We start from the raw sequence: 23271 nt of genomic DNA on the forward strand, positions 1-23271 counted from the left end.
TTGTGCAGCGCACCAGGCTAAAGACCAAAGGTGATAGATCATTTGCTGCTGTGGCCCCCAGACTCTGGAACTCTCTCCCTCTGACACTGAGATCAGTGGACTCAGTGGTCTCCTTTAAAAAGCAGCTGAAGACTCACCTGTTCAGGCTGGTTTTGGTGTGACCTTCATCACCCTCTCCTTGTTCTGCTCTCCCCACCTATTCCACATTCCTCGGGATCCACTGATTTCCCTCTTTCCTATTCACTCTCTCTCTTTATTAACATTTTTTAATCACAACTGTCAATTTTTTGCTCATTTTAAATATATTTTTTTAATACATTTCCAAATTATTTTTTATATTTTGTTTTTGTGAAGCGCCTCATGATTTTTATCTTGAGAGGCGCTATAGAAATGAAATTTTCTTCTTCTTCTACTAGTTCACTAATCTGATCTTAAATCTTTTCATGTGTTCTTTTTATCACATCATCTTAACGTTTAGTAAATAATGACACAGTGAGTTAGCTGTCTTTAGTTTTAGATCAGATGAGAAGTATTTAATTTCTTATATATCTGAATTTAATGATGTATGTGGTTTTCTCCTAGCCTGCCACCCCGTGGTGGGTTAGAAAAACAACTATGTTCTATTCTCACAGATGTCCAGCTGAATGAGTAAAATAAAGAAATCACCTGAGAACGAGGATGCTTTAATAACAGACACAAACCTCAGCTTCTGGTTCTAACCAAGCAAAAGGTTAGAAATAAAATGCATTTAAATCAGAGAGGAACTGAAACCATCATCAAGTCTAAAGCTGCGCCTGACAGGAAACAAAAACTCAGAACGCATCAACTGAATCTTAAAGCCAGTCCAGTTCCTAAGATACAAAACCAGCAAGGATGATGCTGGACCAACTGGAACCAGAAGGTTCTGTACAAAAAAACAAAACAAAAACAAAAAAAAAAGGCAATCTATGGAAGAGAAAACCAGGTTCTAGTGGACCGAGGAGAACCAGTCTAGTCTGATCTGCACTTAGTTTGGTTCTGGCCCTCAAACCATCAGCTGAAAGCAGGTTTGATGATGATGAAGTCAGGATGAAGATTCATCAGTCTACAGAAGAGTTCAGTACCAGAAAACAGTCTAGACAGTCCAATAGAACAGTTCTGGTGGAACCTGAACTCCCAGGCTCCATCCTGCAGAGCAGCTGGATGAGGAAGAGGAACCAGACTGATGAAGAGGACGTTCAGGTCTCAGAGAGTCAGATAAAAGAACAAACAGCAACACATTCTGGTTCTTTTCTGGAAATTCAGTTAAAGTACTTTCACTTCTTAAATTCCCAATAATTTCATATTTAATCTATTTCACAAAGTAAAACGCATATCCTAAGGGTTCTCTGTGCTGTTATCACCATATTTAAACCACAGTCCTCAATATGTTAGTGATCCTTCATTTGATCCCTTATAAATTCTGACAGCTGGAGTCTGCTTGACTAGAAACACAAATAAATGAATGTTTAGACAAAGTGCAAACCTTTTTACAAAAAGAAAAACTTATGAGACAGGCGAGTAGTAGGTGTAACTTAAAAAAGCATTAAAACCAGTATCAGACTGGGCTGACTGGTGAAGACAAACCACATTCAGAAAAGAGGTTTCAACATGTTCACGGGCATTCAGTTTTATTCCGGGTCGACTGACATTTAAACAATGAGACGAATTTGCTCAACATAATCAGTCGTGAGCACCTAGAACAGGTCTGGAGTCTGTCTCAGTCTGGTTTCCATCAGTGACGACAAAAGCTGGACTAATGTCAGCGTTTGCTAATTCAGGGCGATTCCATCTGAAAGCAGATTTTCTCCACATGGCCACATCCCAGTGTAATACAAACTCAGAAGGCATAAAATTGAGAGAAATCACAAGTTTTTCCAGTGTCAACCCATTGAACTGGTTTCTGCAATGCATTTGCAACAAGTTTTATGTCTGGTTGGGCCATACTTCTCTACCATCAGACTCAGAGAGGTGACAAAAAAATTTGTTTTGGAGCATGTTAAAAACTCACCAGAGGAAACGGATAAGTTTTGTGATCTCCTCGTGGACACTTAACGTGTTGTCCACACCCGCTGTAGCCCAGAGACCCTGACAGCAACTAACTAACTGGCTGGGTCCCTGCTGGCTAACTGTTCCAGGAGGCTTTAATTTCAGTTTGTCGGCTAACTTCATGTAAGCTTTACACATCTTTCTACACCTGATTCACTTCCCCATAACACACCTTTACTAGTTTGGTGACAAACACAACAAATAGTGACATGAAATAACTTGAAGCATTAATCATTTAAAAATAATTTATACTGAAGCTATCTTAGCCAATCAACAGGGCAGATATCTGGTAGAATAAAGACAAACAACAAAAGTGTCATAAAATAATTGCAATAAGACAAAATGCAGATAAAGTTAAAGCACTGGCATAAAAAGTTCATGGCAACTTCAGGATGGAGGTCTGTGTGTGGGAGGAGGGCACTTCTGTCTGTTCCACACACGTAAGGTCATCGATGTCAGCACGGCCGAAGCCTGGAGTCTCTGTCATGCAGAAACGCTGAAGGATAGGATCAAAGCATCTGAATATTTACCGTAGTGACCTCAGTGAGTCCAACCTTTAGGGAATGGGGGGGGGGAAAGACACTGAGAAAGCTCCAGGTGGTGGTGCGATGAGGCTAGAGACAGAAACTGTCTGCCTGCTGGAGAGAGAGACCTGTGTCTTAACTCAGAGCCGCGGAGGCCAGGTGAACTCAATCAGTCTCTCCTGGACAAAAGTCTCTGTTATACCATCGAGTTGCTCTCACCCACTTTGTCCACATACTGCAAAAGAAAACACAAGCAAATCAACCGTTATATTCACGATTATCTGGTTTAGAGCATGGCAGGGTGAACAAAGATGCAAGTGTGATTAACGTGCTAGCTGGACGTTAGCTGCAGCATGTTTAAAGTAACACATGCACAACAGGAGGGGACACACCACAGGACAGGATCAGAACCGCCACATTCAGGCAGCGGGCTCAGGCTCTGTGGCAATTGGTCAACAGGACTGAGCAAAGATCTTTTTTACTTTTTAATTCCAAACACAGACATCTGTGATCCAGTGTTTTAATAGCAGGCATGGCGCTTTAGGTGTTAGGAGGCTGCCCTGATGTGAGGACCTATGGGTCCAAAATGTTGGACAGAAGTCAGAACGAGCTCAGCTTGGGCCAGAGACTGTGGTGGTTCTAGCAAGAATGACTTGGACTATTACAGAACACACTTATTAAGCTGAAATGTTTTATTTTAAGTCATAACTTTCACATAAGGACCATAAGGACATTTACTGGTTGGTGTTCATATGTGTTCATCCTTTTTGTTTGTTTTTTCCAGCTTTTACACTTTAAACCAGGGATTCCCAAAGTGTGGTGCGCGCACCCCCAGGGGTGCGCAAGCTGCCGCTAGGGGGTGCGCGGGGTGAAAAGTGTAATGGCTGCGGAGCTCAGAGAAGTCTGTCATATGTCACCATTATTGTAGAAACTCATTTGTGGGTGGGCCAAAGAAAAAGTAACTGGGCCCAATAAATGTAATTGAAAACAAGTATATTTTTGCGCGCGTGTGTCCTCCACATGTGCCCTAGCTTCATAATAACAATGCGTCGAGCTTCTGCACTCTGGCCTGCGCACGCCGATATGTTCCGTATTTGATCATTTTTAACGGTGTTGGAGAAATCTGAAGGTGGCGAGTCATTCTGGCAGATTGTAATTAACACCTGTCTCATGCAGGTGTTCTGACATTGTAAACCTCACACACAGAACATTGTGGACGTAACTAAATAACAAGAAATGATTCCCATTCAGGCTATTAACAGCGCGCTGAAGATCTGAAGTTCAGAGTGCGTCTGTCAGAGGTCAGACGTGTTCCAGCGGAACCACGGCTCACGGGTGCACATGTGAGCACATCTGGGCTGGGCAGAAGTTCAAATAGCGCCAAATAACGAGACGCGGTGACTTGAGCGGCTGTGCCGCGCGCACGCGCGCACACACAGATTCAATAAGCACGCACGCTGCTTTAACTCCGGCGCGCCGTCAGACTGAAGGCAGAAATGAACGCTGTCTCCACCGTGATAACAACTTTTAAGAGGTTATTTTTCATTCAAGGTCAAATTAAGATATTAGCTTCTATTTTGGGATGACGTATTAAAGTCGGGTCCGCTCCAGCCAGTGACTCCTCATGAACCTGACCACAACGCCTGTTACTGCACCATTTGTTGTTCCAGTCCGCGTAGCAGCGGATCGCAGATTCAGCCACACCATAAAACAGCAATAAGTCGGTCTGAGGTAAAAGTGAACATCATGGCTATATCTTGTCCCCTATAGACATTTGATTACGCACAAGTAGGTGATCAGCTCAGGTTTACGCAGAGCAGAAGGAAGGAGAGCGCTCTGGCCGCACAGGTTAAACGTTCCTACTTTAAGAAAACCGTTAAATTGCATTGTTTATGTGCTACCTGGGCACTCCAAATATTTATTTAAAATGAAATCAAAGGAAATTGTAATGGTATCGAATGTTTATTATTTACTATTTAAAAAATGAAAGTGATGGGGAATTTTTTTAACCCTGTCTGTTTAGCTTGACATCTGATAATATATATATATATATATATATATACATATATATATGTATGTATATATAGAGCCATGCCCCGATGTGGGGGGGGGGGGGTGCGTCGACATGGTTGGGACATAGAAGGGGGTGCGCGGCTAAATAAGTTTGGGAACCACTGCTTTAAACAATCCATCATACCATCCTCCAACAACACAGTACAATGAAGTGGTATCAAGCTTTTCTAATCGAACTCAACCATAATTAACCTGAATTCAATCCTCTATTCTAAATGTACAAACCTTCTAAGAAAACTAATGAATTTAAATGAAAACAGCAAAGTGCTTCACAAACTTTCAGTTCATCAATTTAACAAGAACTCTACAGAGTCTGTACTAAAGAGGTCTTAATGCAACCATTTGGTAATCTCACTCAGGAGGCTCAGTGTGTTGATCCAGATCAAAGAGGCTTCAGGAAGCTGAAACTAAACCAGTGCAATTCTTTAAACTGGAGATTTTCAAAAAGAATTAGTAAATTATTGCTATTAGCTAGCAAGCCTTTGTGTATTAGCCAGGTAGCTATTAGCTATGCACTATTAGCTAGGTAGCGATTATCTGGATAGCTATTAGCTATTAACCAGCTATTAGCTATGTAGCCATTAGCTATGTGGTTATTAGCTAGGTAGCTATTAGATATTAGCAATGTAACTACTAACTACTTAGCTATTAACCAGCTATTAGTTATAGCAATTGATTAAGCATTAGGGTAGAATCATAATCTACATTCCCTAAAATCTGAATGTAGAGACTCCTGAAAGCTAATAGAACATTGTTCAGAATAGAAAAGGGCTGCAATGATTATACACTGCTCACAAGAACTAAAGGAACATTTATTTACTGGGCCTGGCATGAAATCAATTAAACCTGTCTGATAATTTCCTGGTTGATTAAGCAGCTGAGGGCATTGCTAATCACTTTCAGCTGTATTGGTGTTCATGGACTTAATGACAGGTGCACTAAAGTGGCAACAATTACAAAACCCACAAAACAGGACTGGTTTAACATGTAGAGGTCATTTCAAGTTTCTCCCTCTTGATCTTTTTCGGCTGGTTTTCCACTCGTGCTAGTTTTGGCTCTCTCCTGGCAGTATGAGGCGATTCCTTAACCCTACAGAAGTTGCACAGGTGTTCCAACTTCTCCAGGATGGCACATCCACACGTGCTGCAGCAAGAAGGTTTAATGCGTCTCCCAGCACAATCTCCAGAACACGGAGGAGATTTCAGGAGACTGGTGGTTATTCTCGGAGAGCTGGACAGGGCCGTAGAAGGTCCACAACCCATCAGCAGGACCGATACCTGCTCCTTTATGCAAGGCGGAACACGCTGAGCACTGCTCGTGCCCTACAGAATGACCTCCAGAGGGCCACTGGTGTGAATGTCTCTACCCAAACAATCAGGAATAGACTTCATGAAGATGGCCTAAGGGCCGGACGTCCTGTATTGGGCCCTGTGCTCACTGCCCAGCACCGTAGAGCTCGACTGGCATTTGCTCCAGAACACCAGAATTGGCAAATCCACCACTGGCGCCCTGTACTTTTTACAGACAAGAGCAGGTTCACCCTGAGCGCCCGTGATAGACGTGAAAGTCTGGAGAAGACAAGGAGAACGTTATGCTGCCTGCAACGTCGTTCAACATGACAGGTTTGGTGGTGGGTCAGTGATGGTCTGGGGAGGCGTATCCATGGAGGGACGCACAGACCTCTACTGCCTAGGAAATGGTGCTCTGACTGCCATAAGGTATCGAGACGAAATCCTTGAACCCTTTGTCAGACCCTACGCTGATGCAGTAGGTCCTGGTTTTCTCCTAATGCACGACAATGCCCGGCCTCATGTGGCAAGAGAATGCAGGAAGTACCTGGAGGATGAAGGAACTGAAACAATTGAATGGCCTTCATGATCCCCTGACTTAAACCCAATAGAACATCTGTGGGACATGATGTTTCGGTCCATTAGGCGGCGCCAGGTTGCTCCTCAGACTGTACAAGAGCTCAGGGATGCCCTCACACAGATCTGGGAGGAAATGCCACAAGACACCATCCGTTGTCTCATTAGGAGCATGCCCCGACATTGTCAAGCATGCACACAAGCTCGTGGGGGCCACACAAGATACTGAAAAGCAATTTGAGTTGCAGAAATTAAGTTTTTGAAATAATGGACTAACCTGCCACATCTTCATTTCACTCCGATTTTAGGGTGTCTACACAATTCAGACCTCTGTAGGCTGATAACTTTTATTTCCATTAAAAGACTTGGCATCCTTTTGTTCCTAAGACATTGTCCTGTCGTTATTTGCATAGATATCCAACTTCATATTGAGATCTGATGTATCTAATGTGTTTCTTTAAAAAGTTCCTTTAATTTTTGTGAGCAGTGCAGATGTTGTTGGTACGATCATAGTCTGAGAAATAATCACGGTTTCACGATTACCACAATTATTTTACATGAACTGATTTCACATCTGTATTAACACATATAAATCACACACACAGTCTATAAATTATTGATAAAAGGCATGATTACATTCTGTAAAGGTTTTGAACCCCTGAAATATTTGTTGTTCCTTTTCACTCTACTACTGATTTGCAATATTGATGTTTTACCACCACAAATAAAAGAAAGAAAGAAAACAATCTTTTATATAGCGCCTCTCAACATAAAAATAACACATGCCTGGAGGAGTTCTGATGTGTGGTAGAGCTACTAATGCTAACGTTAGCTTCTACTAGCAGAGACATTCTCTGCTGTTTCCTGGACGCTAAAACAACAGCCTTCCCTGTTGTGAGTCGAGATGGGAGAGTCCATGATTGTTAAGGGTCAGTGTGATGTAGATCTGTCAGTCTTTTCAAATCCTAGAGTTTCACCATCTATTTTCCACAGAAGAGAATGACAAATTTAACCCTGAATTTAGTTTGCCAGGTTGTCTATCAGAAATTGTGATTTCCGCGTTGTTTTAAGCTTCTATTAAATATTTTTGTATAGCTGAAGCCAAGATGATATTATTATCCTAACAACTGTCATGCAGAGTCTGAAATTGTTAAAACACACTAATCAGTGGGGCAGCAGTAGCTCAGGTGGTAGAGCGGGTTGCCTCATGATCGGAGGGTCATGGGTTTGATTCCAGCTCCCGCCAGGGGTATCCCGCTGTTGTGTCCCTGGGCAAGACACTTCACCCAACTTGCCTGTGTTAGTGGTGGTCAGAGGGGCCGACGGCGCCAAATGGCAGCCTCGCCTCTGTCAGACCTCCCCAGGGCGGCTGTGGCTACAAGTAGCTTACCATCACTAGCAGTGTGTGAATGTGAGAGTGTGTGAAAGCGTCTTTGGGTGTCTAGAAAAGTGCTATATAAGTTCAATGCCTTATTATTATTATTATTATTATTATTTTCTATCAGAAGCTAATGCAGGAGATAGGTGTAGGAGACTATTTTCATGTTCAGCCTGCATGAAAAACTCTAGAGTGACTGATGATCAGAAATAATCATTAAAATGTTTTTTCAGTGAACGACAGCTTTGATTATACTTGCCTAATAGCCTTTTTTGAATTTCTGTAGAAATACAAAAAGGTTTAACTGTTAACTGGTCAGGGTTAGCACTAAAGGATGGAGACATCTTAATGGATTAAGACGCTAAATTCCTACTAGTGCGGTTGTTCTTATCTTTATTAATTATTACTTAAATGTAATTTCTACTCTCATATCTTTTCAAATTTCATCAGTAAGAATATTATTAGGACAAAGAAATTATATTATTGCTTTGTAGAACAGGAATTACAGAGACGTGTTGGTGATTAAATATTAAAATGGCTTGCCGTATGGGCTTGTTTTAGACAGCTACAGGGGAAATGTAGAACAACACAATATGAACCGTCACTCACTGGATTGTTCTAAAATTACTGTTAAACTTGTTTAGGCACTAATTACATTAGTGAGTAATTTAATCTTACGCAGATGGAGCCTTGGTGTTGGGGGGTCCTTGGTGCACAATTTTCAGGAACTACAAAGCCCCATTCCCATCTGTACCGGGTCGGCCCGGGCCGGGTAGCCCCAGTCGGCCCCAGTCTGGCCCGGTTGTTTCCACACATCCTTGTCTTAAGCCCATGTGGGCTGATTCTACCCACCAATCAGAGGCTTGCTCTAATGGAAGGTGTGAATGGGCTGACTCTACCCACCAATCAAAGGCTTGCTCTAATGGAAGGTGTGAATGGGCTGACTCTACCCACCAATCAAAGGCTTGCTCTAATGGAAGGTGTGAATTTCTTGTCAGCAGTGGGTGTGTTGGCCCTGGTCGGCCTGAAGCAGTACCCCTCGGGAAGAGGGCCGAGAATGAGCCTTGGTTGGCCCGGGAAAATTCCAGGCCACCCAGATATGTAAACAACCTACGCTACCCGGCCCGGGCCGACCCGGTACAGGTGGGAATGGGGCTCAAGTTATCCACATCTCAGCTGAGCTTCAGACGACAGGATTTGGGGTCTTATTTCCTGATATTTAGACATCTCGCCTCGGATTGGATAACAGCAATGGGACCATCACTGACTCAGTTTGATTTGCAACACGGATGTTTTATCTCCACAAATAACAGGCTATAGGTCATGACTTCAAGTTCTTGGGAACTATCATTTCCAGGGATCTGAAGTGGGAAACAAACATCAACTCCATCCTCAAAAAGGCTCAGCAGAGGATGTATTTCTTACGGCAACTAAGGAAGTATGGCCTACCACAAGAGCTGCTGATCATCTTCTATACTGCTGCAGTCGAATCCATACTTTGCTCATCCATCACTGTCTGGTTTGGGTCAGCCACAAAAATGGACAAATGCAGACTACAGCGTATTATTAAAACAGCAGGAAAAATCATTGGTGCCCAACTGCCCTCTGTCCAGGAACTGTACATCAGCAGGACCAGGAAAAAGGCAGAGAATATTGTCCAAGATGCCACACATCCTGCTTCTACTCTCTTCCATCTCCTCCCATCTGGCAGACGCTATAGATCGCTGTACACAAAAACTACCAGACACAAGAACAGTTTCTTTCCTTCAGCCATTTCTCTCCTGAATCTGTAGATTCTTTTACCATCCTTTTACTATAGTTTTTAATACTTAATCAGTATGCTTATGGATATGTGTGTGTGTGTGTGTGCGTGTGTGCGTGTGTGTGTGGGTATGTAAATATGTATATAGGTGTGTGTGTAAATGAACATGTGTGTGGGTATACATGTTCTTATGTGTTTTTAGGTATTTTTATTCTCATTTATTGTGGTTGTTGTATGTTTTAGAGAGCGAACATCTACCGAAGACAAATTCCTTGTAAATGTAATTTTACTTGGCCAATAAATCTGAAATCTGAATCTGAACACAAGCCTGTAGGAGTTCTGCAGTGTGGTGGAGTTGCTAATGCTAATGGTTAGCTTATACCAGTTGAGACATTCTCTGCTGTTTCCTGGACACTAAACCATAAACAAAAAATCTATTCTCCACCAGAAGCTAATGCAGAAGATAGGTGTAGGAGACTATTTTCATGTTCAGCCTGCATGAAGAACTCAAAGTGACCGATAATAATCAGAAATGAGAATTAAAAAATGTTTTTTCAGCATTCCACACCTTGAAGATACTTATATATACTTTGTTAGGGTTTGGGTAAACACTACTACATGACAGCTAGCGTGTGGACAAACAGCTATGGTGCTCATGAGGAAGTGCAGCTTCATAGGAAATCCTCCTGACTAAGCTCACTGATGAATGAACCCCCCTCTTGAATTCTCTTGATTTCTGGCGTGGCTGTGGTGTGTGCCCTGAAAGTCTGATTAAATGATAAAGCAGCAGCTCAGATGAGAACTTTACTTTGTCTTCGTGGACATGAACGTTTTTGACCTACTGTAGGAGCAGGTCAGGAACCCAGCAGAGCTGTGTGACCTCACAATGGGTGGGAGACAAACTGCTCTGCCAATGAAGCATCAGTCTGTCCTTGAGCAGCTTCACCCCATCTGAATGAGGCCTTCACTGAGAGTCAAAGGTCAGATTCAGGAGGACAGAAGTGCTTCTTCGCCCTGATCAGGACGCCTGAGGGTCTGTGAGAGTCTTAATGTGTTTGAATGACAGTCATGTCTTATGTCAGTCTCATGCAAGCTTGAAAGATAAACTCATCCAAGTTTGGGTTGAAATCTTTTAGCTACCCTCCAAACATAATATTTTCATTTTGAAGTCATTCATGTCCATGATGAGGTTGTAAACTTCCAAGTGAAGCGGTTGGAGCTTCCCGTTAGCTACGAGACCCCGTCCTGTGATTACCGACCCACCAGACATGTTGCATGCAGGGAAAAATTAACAGTGACTGACCACTACTGCTGAATGTCCTCAGAGCCTTACGGAGACTTTAAGATAGTGGAAACAGACAGAGACAAATTCAATTCTAAACAATGCTTCCTTCACAGCAGGAGCAGATTCATCAGCCAAGTGTATGAAGTCTCTCATGGAGTTGGTTTTTAACCACTGCTCTCTAGCTTTAGCCTGAAGGTGGACATGTTAGTAAGCTAACAGGACAATCACTGGACTGGGGCAGTCTGTACACCTGCTGTGGCTCAGGTGTTTGATAAAGGCGATGCATGCGATCAGTGCAGAGGGTCTTTGGGTGATACTCACTGCACTGATGAAGGGCAGGTTTAGGATGGAGCCAAGAACAGGTATTCTTCTGATAAAGCCCACAACAACAGGAAAGAAACCCCTGCAAGTGAAGACAGGAAGAGAGTAAGACAAAAACTTCTGACATTTAAAAATGTTAAGTTCTTTCGTTACTTAAAAGAATAGAAATCCCCTGCAAGCTGTTATGTCAGCATTTCAAATTAAGATCTGATGTTTAAAAATGGTAGCTTTATAGCTGTTTAGCTCTTCTGTCTCTACATTTCAAAGCTCTATAACGGACACAGGCTAAAGGCATTCAAAAACAAGACAGGAATTCAAGCCGTTCTTCTAAAAAAATACCTGAATAAAAGAAAAAACCCATATATCTCCAGCAAGACTCCGATGATAGGCCAACCAATGAGCACCACAAAAATCCCTCCCAGGAAGAAACTGGTGGCTTTCATCTTGTGCTTCTGAAAGAAGAATCGGAAAGTCCTCTCCAACCCGATGACGAAAGCGAGTCCAGCGACAAACAGGATCTATGGAGGAAGCAGATGATTCGGTCACTGAAGATCTCATCACAGCAGTTTTTGGTCTGGACTCCCACTTAATTCTGTTGTAATTCTGCTCCTGAGTTTTGGAGCAAGGTTCCATTTTACAACACTAGGATTTTACTACAAATTAAATTCTACATATCAGGTAATCACGTTAGTTGTGTTTCAATGTTTTTCAGGTCAAAATTCTGACTGAACAAATATAGTTAAAGTCCTTTTTTTGCCCAGAGTCCCGGTTCCTTAGAGATCAGCAGGTTTATTAATGAAGAATGAAGGATCTAAAATCCTGTGTCTTGCTATCAAACCTTAGAAATGAGTACATTCATTTGTTTTCATCAAATCTGTATGCCACTGAGGTAACATCAATATATAATCATGTAATCAGTAGCACACATGATGATAAACAATACTCACATTCCCGATAGCCAGCAGTGCCTTGTCAAAGAAAAGGATCATCCCAAAGAACAGGAAAAACACACCGAAGCCTGTTAATCCCATCCCAATCTCTGTGGACACAAACAGAATATCACTCATCCACTCTTTTATCAATTCTCGCGAGAGAAAAAAACAACAACTAACAATTAGCTTCAGAGATAACAATAATGGCTCTGGATGAGTTTTATTGTTTAATAATTGGCTAGCGTAAGTCATAGAAGCACAGCTGCTAGCGCCACCACATACACAAGTTTAACTAGAGCTAAAGCTAGGGGAACGCCGGTTTGAATACAGCTGTTGTTAAACAACAGGTCTTACTTTGGGAGTCCGTTAGCGAAATCATCTTAACGACAGAAGGGAAAAGAAAAACAAGTAGGAAAAGTTTAAATAAATCTTCTAATGGTCTCAATGTAGGTTTTAGATGACAGTTCTGCAGATGACAGGTTCCACTGAATCAACAGCCACGTCTTCCGGAAACACTCCTTCGTGGCATTTAAACTTCCGGGGCCCTGGAACAAACCACAGAGTTACATTCAACAAAGCAACGTTTCACGTCAATATTTCAGTTATATTTCCTAGAATATACATAATGTTCTATACATTTCTAGTGTCATACACACACATTTGTCTGGCCGAGTTTAGGTGTTCTTTGTGAAACAGAAAGGTTTAAACACTCTGAACACATCTTTATCAATCTTACTCAGTAAACGTCTTGAATGCCACTTATAGTCATATATTTAAACCTGGATTATGTCTTCCAGGCAGCACTGATTAGTGTGTTTTAACAATCTCAGACTCTGCATAACAGTTGTTAGGATAATTAATATCATCTTGGCTTCAGCTATACAAAAATACTTAATAAAAGCTTAAAACAACGCGGAAGTCACAATTTCTGATGGACAACCTGGCAAACTAAATTCGGGGTTAATTTAGTCATTCTCTCCTGTGGAAACCCTGTGCGGTTTCCACAACAAAAAGTCCAATGGGCTGAAGGCCGAATGGGTTTGAAATTCGTTGTGCTTCAAGGTAACCTGACGGAACTACTAGGAGCAGATTACAGGGTGTTTCTCCATTCAGATAAAAAACGAACCACCGGGCGGCTGAAAGCTGGTGGTAGGTTACTGCTCACGTTGGTGGTTAAACAGGTGCTCAAGCTAAACATGCTTTAAATTGATCCAGAATTATTTAAAAAGTAGCCTTCTAGCTGCTGAACCGTGTGGTCTAATTTCCCTGCTTTATGTGGGTGAATCAGGTTGAAAACCGATGCATTAAACCAACTTTAGTAAAATAGTGTAACTTAAAAAAATGCACCGATTTGTTGGTTTCAAGGGCCGATTATTTAGAAATTGCTGCTTGACACAGATTTTTGATTTTCATACTCACTGAAAACTAAGTTGATTGTGCATAATATTGGCAGATTTAGAAATCCTACTAATTTGTTTATTGATTTTTGATGCGTTTAGAATAAAACTAAACATTTTTTCAACAATATAAAAATAATATCCACTAACTAACTAATGACAACAGCTGAAGCAAAAGCTGCTCATATTTTTACTGTCTATTTGAATGGGAAGACAAATGAAAGACTCCGATAATTCATAATTTCTCTTTAACAGAGTCAGACTGAAGGTCTGCCCTTTGATCAGGTTCTTCTGAAACATGGACGGTGAACCTAATGGTGAGTATTTATGTGTTCATTTGCTTCTTTTTTTTTCCAAAAAGATGAGTTAATATTAATTAAAGCCAGAGCAGGGTGGAGAAGGACGCCGTCTCAGGTTTATCAAGCTGTGGGTTACACTAGCGTGATGGAGTAATGAGATCAGAATGTGTGGAGCTGTGATCCTTGTGGGACTGGTGTCCATGGAGGTGTGAGACACTCCTCGCTGTTCACTATCAACTAAATCCACTGGGAGAACTTGCTGCTCCAGTAAAGTGAAAATCTCAGGTGGGTTACCATCCATCAGGTCTAAAATAATAGACGGTCTCCTAAAGTGGATCCACCAGAGCAGATTTTGTTTAGGAACAGCAACAACAGGTGTAAGTCCACCTACTGCACAGTAGAAAAGACCAAGTTGGACTAAGCTTTCCAGCACACCTGAGACAGCTGAGATGACCTCTGGTGTTTGTTCAGATGTTCAGGCAGAGCTGGACTCGGTGGAGGCTGAACTGGACTTGTTGGAGCTGCAGATCGCAGAGCTCCTGGAGAAGCAGGCTCAGTTGACATCTCGGAAGAATGCTCTTCTGCAGCAGCTGGAGGAGGCCTGTGACTCTGCTCGACCGTCGTCTTCTTCATCCTCGTCTTCCTCAAAGCCTTCACGGGCTGAGCCAGCGATGAGCAAGCAGGAGCTGCAGCGCTATGATGGCTCAGGTATCACGCTGCTGCACATCTGTATGTTAAAACAAACAATCTATTGGTATTAAGGCTCATGTTTGGATGCTTGGTAGATTTCCCCTGGTCCAAAGAGGTGGCCCAACACCTGATGGACTCCTTTCATTTGGTCGAGTTCAGACCACTGCAGCTTCGAGCGATCAACCTGACCCTGGCAGGTCGAGATCTCTTCCTGGTGATGCCAACAGGAAGAGGAAAAAGTCTTTGCTACCAGCTGCCTGCAGTCTGCTCCAAAGGTGCAGCCAGACTTTGTCCTCCCGTTCACTCATTCAGTTTGAGGTTTTGTTTTCTGCACAAATTTCAGACACACACTTGACTCGTTTGTCATCATGTGGCAGGTTTCACACTGGTCGTCACCCCCCTGGTGTCTCTGATGGAAGACCAGACCATGTATCTGAAGTCTGTTGATGTTCCTGCAGTCATGCTGAATGCATCCAGTAACAAGGCGAGTTTTGGTTTCCTGGTAGCTGGAAGTCAGACGCCTCAGTGTAACTAGAACAGAGTGAACTCTGGGGGGGTTTGGACTCAGACTCTTCATTCAGATGGTTGGTCTGGATGTTAAAGGGGAGCAGAAGCCCTCTACTCAGTGTTTTAGAGCAAAGTGATCTTTCCTTTAACTGTTTCAGGAGCACGCTAAAGCCGTCATGGCTGGCATGACAGACCCAACGTCCCCCTTCAAGCTGCTGTATGTAACTCCAGAGAAGATCGCTAAGAGCAAGCTTCTGATGTCTCGACTAGAGAAAGCCTACAATGCTAACCTGCTGAGTCGGATTGCAGTGGATGAGGTGCACTGTTGCAGCCAGTGGGGTCATGACTTCAGACCAGGTGAGCCCTTTCAGATCAGGTCGGGTCAGGTCACCTGTGAGGAGAAAACATTTGGTTGGTTTGGGAGGATTGAGGCTGCAGCCTGATGTGTGTTTACTTTGTAGATTATAAACTCCTGGGAATCCTGAAAAGGCAGTTCCCCAAGGTGCCACTGCTGGGCCTCACAGCCACGGCAACCAGTAGCGTCCTGAAGGACTGTGAGAAGATCCTGTGTCTCCCCCAGCCAATCACGCTTACCGCCTCCTTCAATCGCACCAATCTCTACTATGAGGTAGCCATGGCTACACCGCTGTGCTGCAGCTTTTCACATGAAGTAAATCTGGGTCCAGATTCAGTTAGCTAGTTAAAATCAAACTTCATGTTTTTCTTAGGATCAGAAGCAAACTGTTTGACTACAGCTTAACATTACACCTGTGTGTGTCAGCCACACAGCCTTCACTTAAACCTCAGTCACGTGCAGCTTCTGCTTGTCAGGCACAACCATCAGCCAGCTGCTCCAGTCTGAGTCGACGTAGAGTTTATAAATTCCTTGTTAGAACAGTTCCTCTGTACCAGTGACTTTTCGCTCTCTTTCCAGGTTCGTGTCAAAGATTCTGACAGTGAGGCATCAATAAGTGACATTACCACTCTGATCAAGAGTAGATACCAGAACCAGTCAGGTACCACGTCCCTGTGAGGCCAACAGGTTGAATTAAAGCAGGTGCTTTTCATCAGACACACCTGAGATGATTGAGTGTCGTTTCCGTAGGTATCGTCTACGTCTTCTCTCAGAAGGATGCTGAGCTGTTGGCCTCTGAGCTCCAGAAGAGAGAAATCTTGGCGTATTCCTACCACGCTAATATGGACCCTGATGACAAGACCCAAGTCCACCGCTGGTGGACGTCCAACAAAATACAGGTACTGGATTGGATGCACAAACACAAGCGTTTAATGCAGGACCACAGACCCGCTTAGGGATGGGTATCGATTAGGTTTTATCCGATACTGGTGCCAAACCGGTACTTTTGAAATGGTACCGGTCACCCGCTGCAAGTGCTGGTGCCTTGGTTCTAACTAATGTTCTGCTGTTGTCATCAGTCAGTGGGTTTGTGTTGGTCTGTAGGTGGTTGTTGCCACGGTAGCGTTTGGTATGGGCATCGACAAACCAGATGTCAGGTTTGTTATCCACCACACCATAAGCAAGTCCATTGAAAACTACTACCAAGAGAGTGGGCGTGCAGGTATCTTCTCCTGAAAGTCTGAGGAAATATTGCTGATGCTTCTCCAGATGTCCAACATGACGAATGAGATTTTCCTTGTCTTGTGTCTACAGGCCGAGACGACCTTCCAGCAGATTGCATTGTGTATTTTGGCTTTGCAGACATCTTTAGGATCAGCACCATGGTCGTCATGGAGAATGTTGGTCAGCAGAAGCTGCTGCAGATGGTTGACTACTGCCAAAAGGCCGACAGGTAACCCACAGTGCCAGAGACGATGGCCGACACGGCCTGAGTCGGATCTAACTGGACTCTGGCCTCTGATGTGTGAAGGTGTCGGCGCTCTCTCATGGCGGTTCACTTTGACGAGGTTTGGGACGACGAAGGTTGTAAACAGATGTGTGATACATGTCGGCACGTCAAAGGTGTGGAAACCAAAACAGTTGTCCTGTTGTGTTACTTCATCTGATCATCTGCACCAAGTAGATCTTCACCATCAGCCGTCTCCCTCTCCAGACTACGCTAGTGTGGACATAACTCAGCATGCAAGGCAGGTGGTGCACATCTTGGAGCTAGCAGGCTCCATGGAGGAGAAACTGACCCCCCTGAAGCTGGTGGAGGCGTGGATGGGGAAAGGTCCTGCTAAGAGAAGGAAAATGATCCAGACCACGACGCTGTCTCGACTGCAGGCTGAAGCTGTGATCATTCACCTGCTGCTCCAGGGATACCTCAGGTGACTTGTTCTGGTTTCACCATGGATGCAAATAAAGCTTTATTCATATCCATCAGGGTCATGGTTGATACCAGCTCTGCTCATGAAGTATTAGGTCAGCTGTCTCCTAAAGCAGGGATGCTAGTAATCTAGATACATTTAAGTCATTATTATCAAACCAAAGCTTCAGTGATTTTTTTAATGTGACAACAAAGTTTGATGGAAAACTCTTGTTTTCTTAATAAGCTACACGAGCATTGTGTTTAATTCCTGTTTGAGGAACTGATTCCTAACGTGTCTTCAGTTTCTCATCGGTGTTTCTCCTTCGGGGTTTTCCCATTTTTTAGCTGGAACATTTTCTTTGTCCCTTATATAAGGACATTGAGTATTGTTGGAGGTTTATCCTCTGGAGGCTAACACACTGGTTCTTTCTGTGCCGGCTCCTGACTCGGCGCTGACAGCAGCTCTGATGGGTCGCGGGTCTGCCCAGATCCAGATGAAAATCAAATAATGCTCTCTGCTCTTTGGTGAAGTTTATTTCTCTGGTTCTGTTAACCTCAGAGAGGACTTCAGCTTCACTCCATACACCACCTACTTCTACATGAAACTGGGCCGCAAAGCTCCTCTGCTGAAGAACCAGGCTCACACAATCAGCATGACGATGACCGGCTGTAGAGATGGACCTTCTGGGGTGAGTATTTACTGCTGTTGTCCCCAAAGCTGAGAGCCACTCAGCCTGATGGACAACACATCAAAAAGGTGTTGTTCTAAAGGAACCCGCTAAACGCTCATCAGCCCTTTTATCAGGTACACCCCTCTGGTACCAGGCTGGACCCACTTCTGTCTTCAGAGCCATCTTAATTCTTACGTGTCATGGATTCAATGAGGACATGGAAGTGTTCCTCAGAGGTTCTCGTCTATGTTGACATGACATCACACAATTTCTGCAGCTTTTACATTTATGATCCGAATCCCTCAAACCAAATAGAGATGGTTGTGGGTTCAAATCCCTGTAGATTTGCACTATCTGAGAAACTCAGACCCGCCTGTCTGGCACCAACGGCTGTGGCCATGCTATCTATGAAGTCCCTTAAATCTGTGTTCTTCTTCATGCCGATGCTTAGATTGAACTCCCATCAGGTCATCAATGCTTCGGGCTGCTGTGATAGGCTGATTAGATGTTTGTGTTAACGAGCATCTGTACCTAATAAAGTGGCTGATGACTGAAGCTGATAAGACCAGATGTTTCAGAGTCTGATCCTGGAGGCTAAACCTGAACCCAGACTGATGAAAAGGTTTCCCTCCAGCTGACTCTGTCATCATCAGATCAGTCTAACTGGGTCAGAACCACAGACTCTCCTCTGTTTGACGTCTCTCTCCTGTCTGGTTTCTCTAACTACTCTTCTCCTCTTCTGCGTTTGTTTTGTGTTTTCTTGCATTTTCTAAACCTTTTATAAAGGTAAGTGAGACTTTGTGACGGATGTAGTGTTTGTGATTTTAAGTCCTTATTGTGATCATTTCTGTCATCCTGTTTAACATCCTGTAGAATAAAACTCACCAGCATGTCACCAACACTGTTGGTTCTTCTGTCTCTAACCTGAGTGCCAGCAGAGCCTCTCTTAGGCATCAGCAGAATGTGTTTAGAGGATCCTGAGCAGCGTTTACTCCCACTTATAAATATGACCATGCCTTAGATGGAAGGGAACTCTCTAGAGGCTTTTGGTTGGGAGGGAGAGTGAGCTGTGGTGCATTTAGAAGCTCCTGGGAGAAACAAAACCTCCGACGGCAGAAAATTAGCCATTGAAATTTATATTTGAAAAAAAGTCTGATTAGAAATCACACTATCCACAGCTAGCTGGAGTGGCTCTGAATCAGTTTGTAGTGAGAAATGTGACATCGGGTCAGTCAGTGGGGTAGCTTACAGGATTGTGAGAATTTTCTTGTTTCAGTTTACTGTAGTTACAAAGTTTCTTAATTGTGTTTAAATTTAGTCTCCAGCTCCTCAAAGTCTCATATTCCTTGATTTTATTGACTCTGAGAAACCAAACCAAGAAAGGATCCTGAAGGGATCTAGAAGGGTTCTAGACCGGTTCCATTGACTCCTGTTCCAAAATTATTTGGTGAGAAATTTTGAGGCAGTTTGTTTTGAACAGCTTCCAAATCCCAGTGTCTCAAGACCTTGGCCTGAAAACTCATACGTGTTCATTTCCTCGTTTGATTGTTGTGAGACCGTTCCCAGTTTGTTCCCACCAGTCTCCACCACTGAGATCCTGGTTCTGACGTTCCTGCCGTGGCGGGTTGGAAGCAGGTGGGGGGAAGAAGGGCTGGCTTCATTCTGTACCTACAGAAGTCCAGGTCTGAGGCCACCAGCTGTTGAACTATGAACATAAGATTTGACCCAAATCTGTTTGGGTTCAATTAGCACCGTCTGACCCAGTCAGCAGAACCTTTGACTCATTAAAGCTTATTAATAAAAGTGTGGGTTTCAGATCAGTCCTGTCGTCTCTGATGCTGGTCAGTAGGGCCAGGTTTTTGTTCTCTCATTTTAGAACCCAGACACTCATGGTCACCCGTGCTTGTTTCTGTCCTGAGATCAGGTGGGTGGTGTTGGTGATGTTGCCTCCATCTTGGCCACTGGGTGTCAGTAATGGTTCCACCTGGTCCTTCATCAGGTTGAAGGTAGGAACCATGAGCTGATGAAGTCCTTTCCTATGGAGCCTAAAGCCACACCCATCTATGTCCGGACCATCTGTCTCCTACTGCCAATAAACCAGAAGTGAATGAGAGTCTGTGGAGCGATAAATTATTTGCTGATCCCATTTTATACGTGCCATGGATTTCACATATGATGTATGTGAATTTTAAAAACATGTTTTGATGCCAAGAAAGCACTTATAAAGTTAAAGTCCCACAGTCATCTTCACACACTGGTGAAATTCATCTCCACATGCGACCCATCCCTGTGGGGAGCGGTGAGCTGCAGCTGTGGCTGTGCTCGGGAACTATTTGGTGGTTTAACCCCCCCAATCCAACCCCTTTAAAGCTGAGTGTGGCTCCCATTTTTTAAAGTGGTATGACCCAACCGGGATTTAAACCCTGATCTCCCAGTCCCAGGGCGGGCGCTCTACCACTAGGCCTGTCGTTATTTTAGACAGGCGGCAAAAGTTATTTTATTGATGCCATTGAACCAGATATGAAGAAGACGTGAAAAATGGTTTAGCGAGCTTCACATCCTGCTTTCAGGATGACAGAAGGAGCATTAAACATGGAGAAAACCACTACAAATCTGGCCATGTGGTAAGTAGCAGCTACGCTGGGGAGAAGAGATTCTGCGATGGTGTCATATATGCGACGTCTGATTTGTAGTCACGTTAATTACGAATTTTTACAAGTTAATAAATCTCAAATTATGTGACAAACACAGTCAAAACTATAATTAATTTTCTTTTAAATTGAAGTACAACACACGTGATTCAAGGCAAAGTGGATTAGAAAATAGCCCCGTTCACTTACGCTCATCTTCCGTTTTTCCGGGGACCCGCGAGCCGACCAGAAGGGGTGGAGACTTGGGCTCCCTGTTGAGGCTTAGTTTGATTTTTAATTGATTATTGAAGACGAGTTGGTAACATTTTGCTGCTTCTAAACCTAAACAGACTTTTTAAAACCATCATCACATTTTTTAATAATATAAACTTTTGCTTTTACTTCTCAACATTATTGGATTGTGAGATTTGTTTACGTGATGAGATTCATATAGTTATGCCCTAAACAGAGCTGCTGCTTCAGCTGTCTTTCGTTGTGTGCTAGTTTAATTCCCTGCCCTGAGAGCAGCTGGGTTAGCTTTCTGGGATCTGTGACTGGCTGTTGCTGTGAAAAAGGAACTGGAGGGGTGTCTTCAGTCCAGACCTGTCCAGTCTGGGTCCTACTTGTCCCCTTTGTTCACTCCCCAGGTAAAGACTGTTGTTAATGACCAACAGGTAAAAGCTGCAAGTGGCCAGGGCAAAGCCAAAGAGGGAAAGAGGTCAGGTCAAAGCTCTGGAGACCCCCCCGTGTCCAAGAAAGTCAAGACACAGCTTTCATAGACTTCCATCCACCAGAGGACCAGTCTCCAAAGTACAGTCCATCCTTCTTTACTCTTCTGTTGGCATGATGCTGTCCTGCTTCTCACTTCAAGCTTCAGACTGAACGTTTTAATTCCGGGGGGATTTAGAGAAAAACAAATTAGATTTGATTTAAAAGCTCTGCTCTCATAGAGGATGTGTGTCTGTGACCTACCAGAGTGTAGCTGCTGACACCAGAGTCACATTATTACCTTAGATCTGACCCTTTATCACCTGATTAAACTCAGACTCGTCACGAGAGTCCATCTGACTGAAGCTTGACCTTTAACCCTAACATTTCGTCGCTCTACTGACTCTCCTCTCGCTGACAGCGTGGAGCAGTAAGGCTCAAAGTGTCTGCTTTAGAAGACCTGGTTCTGGTTCTGTGAGCCCATCTGGACCTGTGCTCTTCACTAACTCTGAGTTCCATGGTTTCAGGATATGTCTGCTGTTAAAGGAAGCAAGGAAGAGATCAGCGGGACCTTTGACCCTGCTCCCTTTAGGATCAGCTGTTCCACACCACCCAAACAGAAACCAATCAAAGAGCAGAAGAACCTCTCGAGAAGACGGCAGCTGAAGCTGGACAGAGACACAGAAGCAGCAGAACCTGTCCCCAGATCTGGACAGGAGGCGGTCTACAGGAGACCACTCATGTCTGAACACATTTGTGAATTGCAGTTGGTTCATCATGTTGGTATCAGTCAGCAAGCACCCGCAGATCAGACCAGAGCCAGTAAGAAACCCAGGTCGGCCAGTTGTCAGGGAGTCCGCAGGAATCCTCAGAGCCCCACCCCTTCTCAGGCTTCCTTCATGTCCGACACAGCAGCCGAGGAGCTCTGTGACCTCAGGAGCTACTACAGCAAACAGCTCAGGAGAATCAATTACATTTCCCTTGAGCACCTCGGGCAGCCTGCAGAACCAGGGCCGCTGTCCTGCATCAGGGAGCCTCTGAGGAGCCTCCGACTGCCCTGTGGGCTCACAATCACCCAGACGGCTCGGAGCCTTTGGACCCGGGTGAGAAGCAGAAGGAAACGGGTCTGACTTCCTTCTTTATAAAAAATTATATTTTTATATGAACATTATTATTCTCCAGTAAAACTGCAGCCTGAACCACTTGGAATTCTGGGAAGTTTTTTTTTCTACATCTTTCAGATCACATGGCAGTTTACCTTCGACCCAGAGCGGTTTTAATGTTTAATTTCCTGTTCTAGTCTCACATTTCTGTTGTTTTCTGAGAATGCCATTTAGATATTTTTACTTTAATTTCTAACCTGGGAAACAAAAACATCTCAGTTTTCTTCTCAGTGGCCCTGGAGCACCGTCATAGAAGACTGAGTTGTGAGGTTTTTCCCATAAGATGATCCACAGCTGCACAAGTCAGGGGAGTTGTGTAGCAGGCCGCTGCCTGAAATCAGAACCTGATGTCAGACTGGATGTTGACGTTGAGTTGTCTGAAAGTTTCTAGCTGCTGTATATTAGATTTGTTATAGTTGTTCCTAAATAAACGTGTTAATCCTGCCTCGTTTTCTCTTTGTCTTTTAAATGAGCTAACATTAACTTGAAGCTGTAACTTGTGATGGGGCACCATCCTGTTTCAGTGTCGGTAAAGACTTGGTTGCACCTGGGAGTTGCGTGAGGCTCATGTTGGGGTTTCCTCTCTCTGGGCTGTGTAGCGACATGAATGGCCTCATATGTGTGACCCAAAGGTCACACTTCCCCAGCTAGGTCGAGCTGTGACTTTTGTTCCACAGATTATCCATCAGGAGCCGGGATGTCTGCTAAACACCATCTTTTATTTGTCTGCTG

The 23271-nt window shown here is 43.7% G+C and overlaps 2 protein-coding genes across 6 annotated transcripts; one reads left to right on the top strand and one right to left on the bottom strand.

Moving 5' to 3' along the window:
* Nucleotides 1-667: 667 nt before the first annotated feature.
* On the bottom strand, nucleotides 668-12746 carry golt1ba (golgi transport 1Ba). Of its 2 annotated transcripts, XM_015953095.3 has the most exons (6): nucleotides 12562-12746; nucleotides 12223-12314; nucleotides 11615-11793; nucleotides 11276-11357; nucleotides 10973-11007; nucleotides 668-2826 (listed from the first exon to the last, which is right to left on the bottom strand). In XM_015953095.3, the coding sequence occupies exons 1-5, from the start codon at nucleotides 12584-12586 to the stop codon at nucleotides 10999-11001; spliced, it is 387 nt and encodes a 128-aa protein (XP_015808581.1). In that variant the 5' UTR covers nucleotides 12587-12746; the 3' UTR covers nucleotides 668-2826; nucleotides 10973-10998. The 2 variants fall into 2 exon arrangements, with proteins under 2 accessions (XP_015808581.1, XP_015808572.1); XM_015953086.3 differs by lacking the exon at nucleotides 10973-11007 and having other exon boundaries at nucleotides 12562-12745.
* Nucleotides 12747-13058: 312 nt separating this feature from the next.
* recql (RecQ helicase-like) lies at nucleotides 13059-22983 on the top strand. 4 transcript variants are annotated; one of them, XM_070554631.1, is made up of 16 exons: nucleotides 13059-13269; nucleotides 13860-13921; nucleotides 14375-14611; nucleotides 14689-14868; nucleotides 14971-15077; nucleotides 15259-15457; nucleotides 15562-15728; nucleotides 16035-16116; nucleotides 16206-16354; nucleotides 16560-16677; nucleotides 16770-16908; nucleotides 16987-17078; nucleotides 17170-17381; nucleotides 17922-18056; nucleotides 21316-21478; nucleotides 21904-22101. In XM_070554631.1, exons 2-15 carry the CDS (start codon nucleotides 13903-13905, stop codon nucleotides 21445-21447), a joined length of 1968 nt encoding a protein of 655 aa, XP_070410732.1. In that variant the 5' UTR covers nucleotides 13059-13269; nucleotides 13860-13902; the 3' UTR covers nucleotides 21448-21478; nucleotides 21904-22101. The 4 variants fall into 4 exon arrangements, with proteins under 4 accessions (XP_070410732.1, XP_070410730.1, XP_015808542.3 ...); XM_070554629.1 differs by lacking the exon at nucleotides 21316-21478 and having other exon boundaries at nucleotides 13060-13356; nucleotides 21904-22983; XM_015953056.3 differs by lacking the exon at nucleotides 21316-21478 and having other exon boundaries at nucleotides 13060-13269; nucleotides 17170-17386; nucleotides 17927-18056; nucleotides 21904-22983.
* Nucleotides 22984-23271: the final 288 nt, after the last annotated feature.

The sequence above is a fragment of the Nothobranchius furzeri genome, chromosome 1, assembly GCF_043380555.1.
Source record: "Nothobranchius furzeri strain GRZ-AD chromosome 1, NfurGRZ-RIMD1, whole genome shotgun sequence".
NCBI classification, from domain to species: domain Eukaryota; kingdom Metazoa; phylum Chordata; class Actinopteri; order Cyprinodontiformes; family Nothobranchiidae; genus Nothobranchius; species Nothobranchius furzeri.

Coding starts and splice junctions, on each gene's coding strand:
- recql (XM_070554629.1), top strand. Junction 17,382..17,921: donor ACCTGCTGCTCCAGGGATAC/CTCAGGTGACTT, acceptor GGTTCTGTTAAC/CTCAGAGAGGACTTCAGCTT. Junction 18,057..21,903: donor GTAGAGATGGACCTTCTGGG/GTGAGTATTTAC, acceptor CCATGGTTTCAG/GATATGTCTGCTGTTAAAGG.
- golt1ba (XM_015953086.3), bottom strand. CDS start 12,586: ATGATTTCGCTAACGGACTCCCAAA. Junction 12,315..12,561: donor TTCGCTAACGGACTCCCAAA/GTAAGACCTGTT, acceptor TTGTGTCCACAG/AGATTGGGATGGGATTAACA. Junction 11,794..12,222: donor CACTGCTGGCTATCGGGAAT/GTGAGTATTGTT, acceptor CTTCCTCCATAG/ATCCTGTTTGTCGCTGGACT.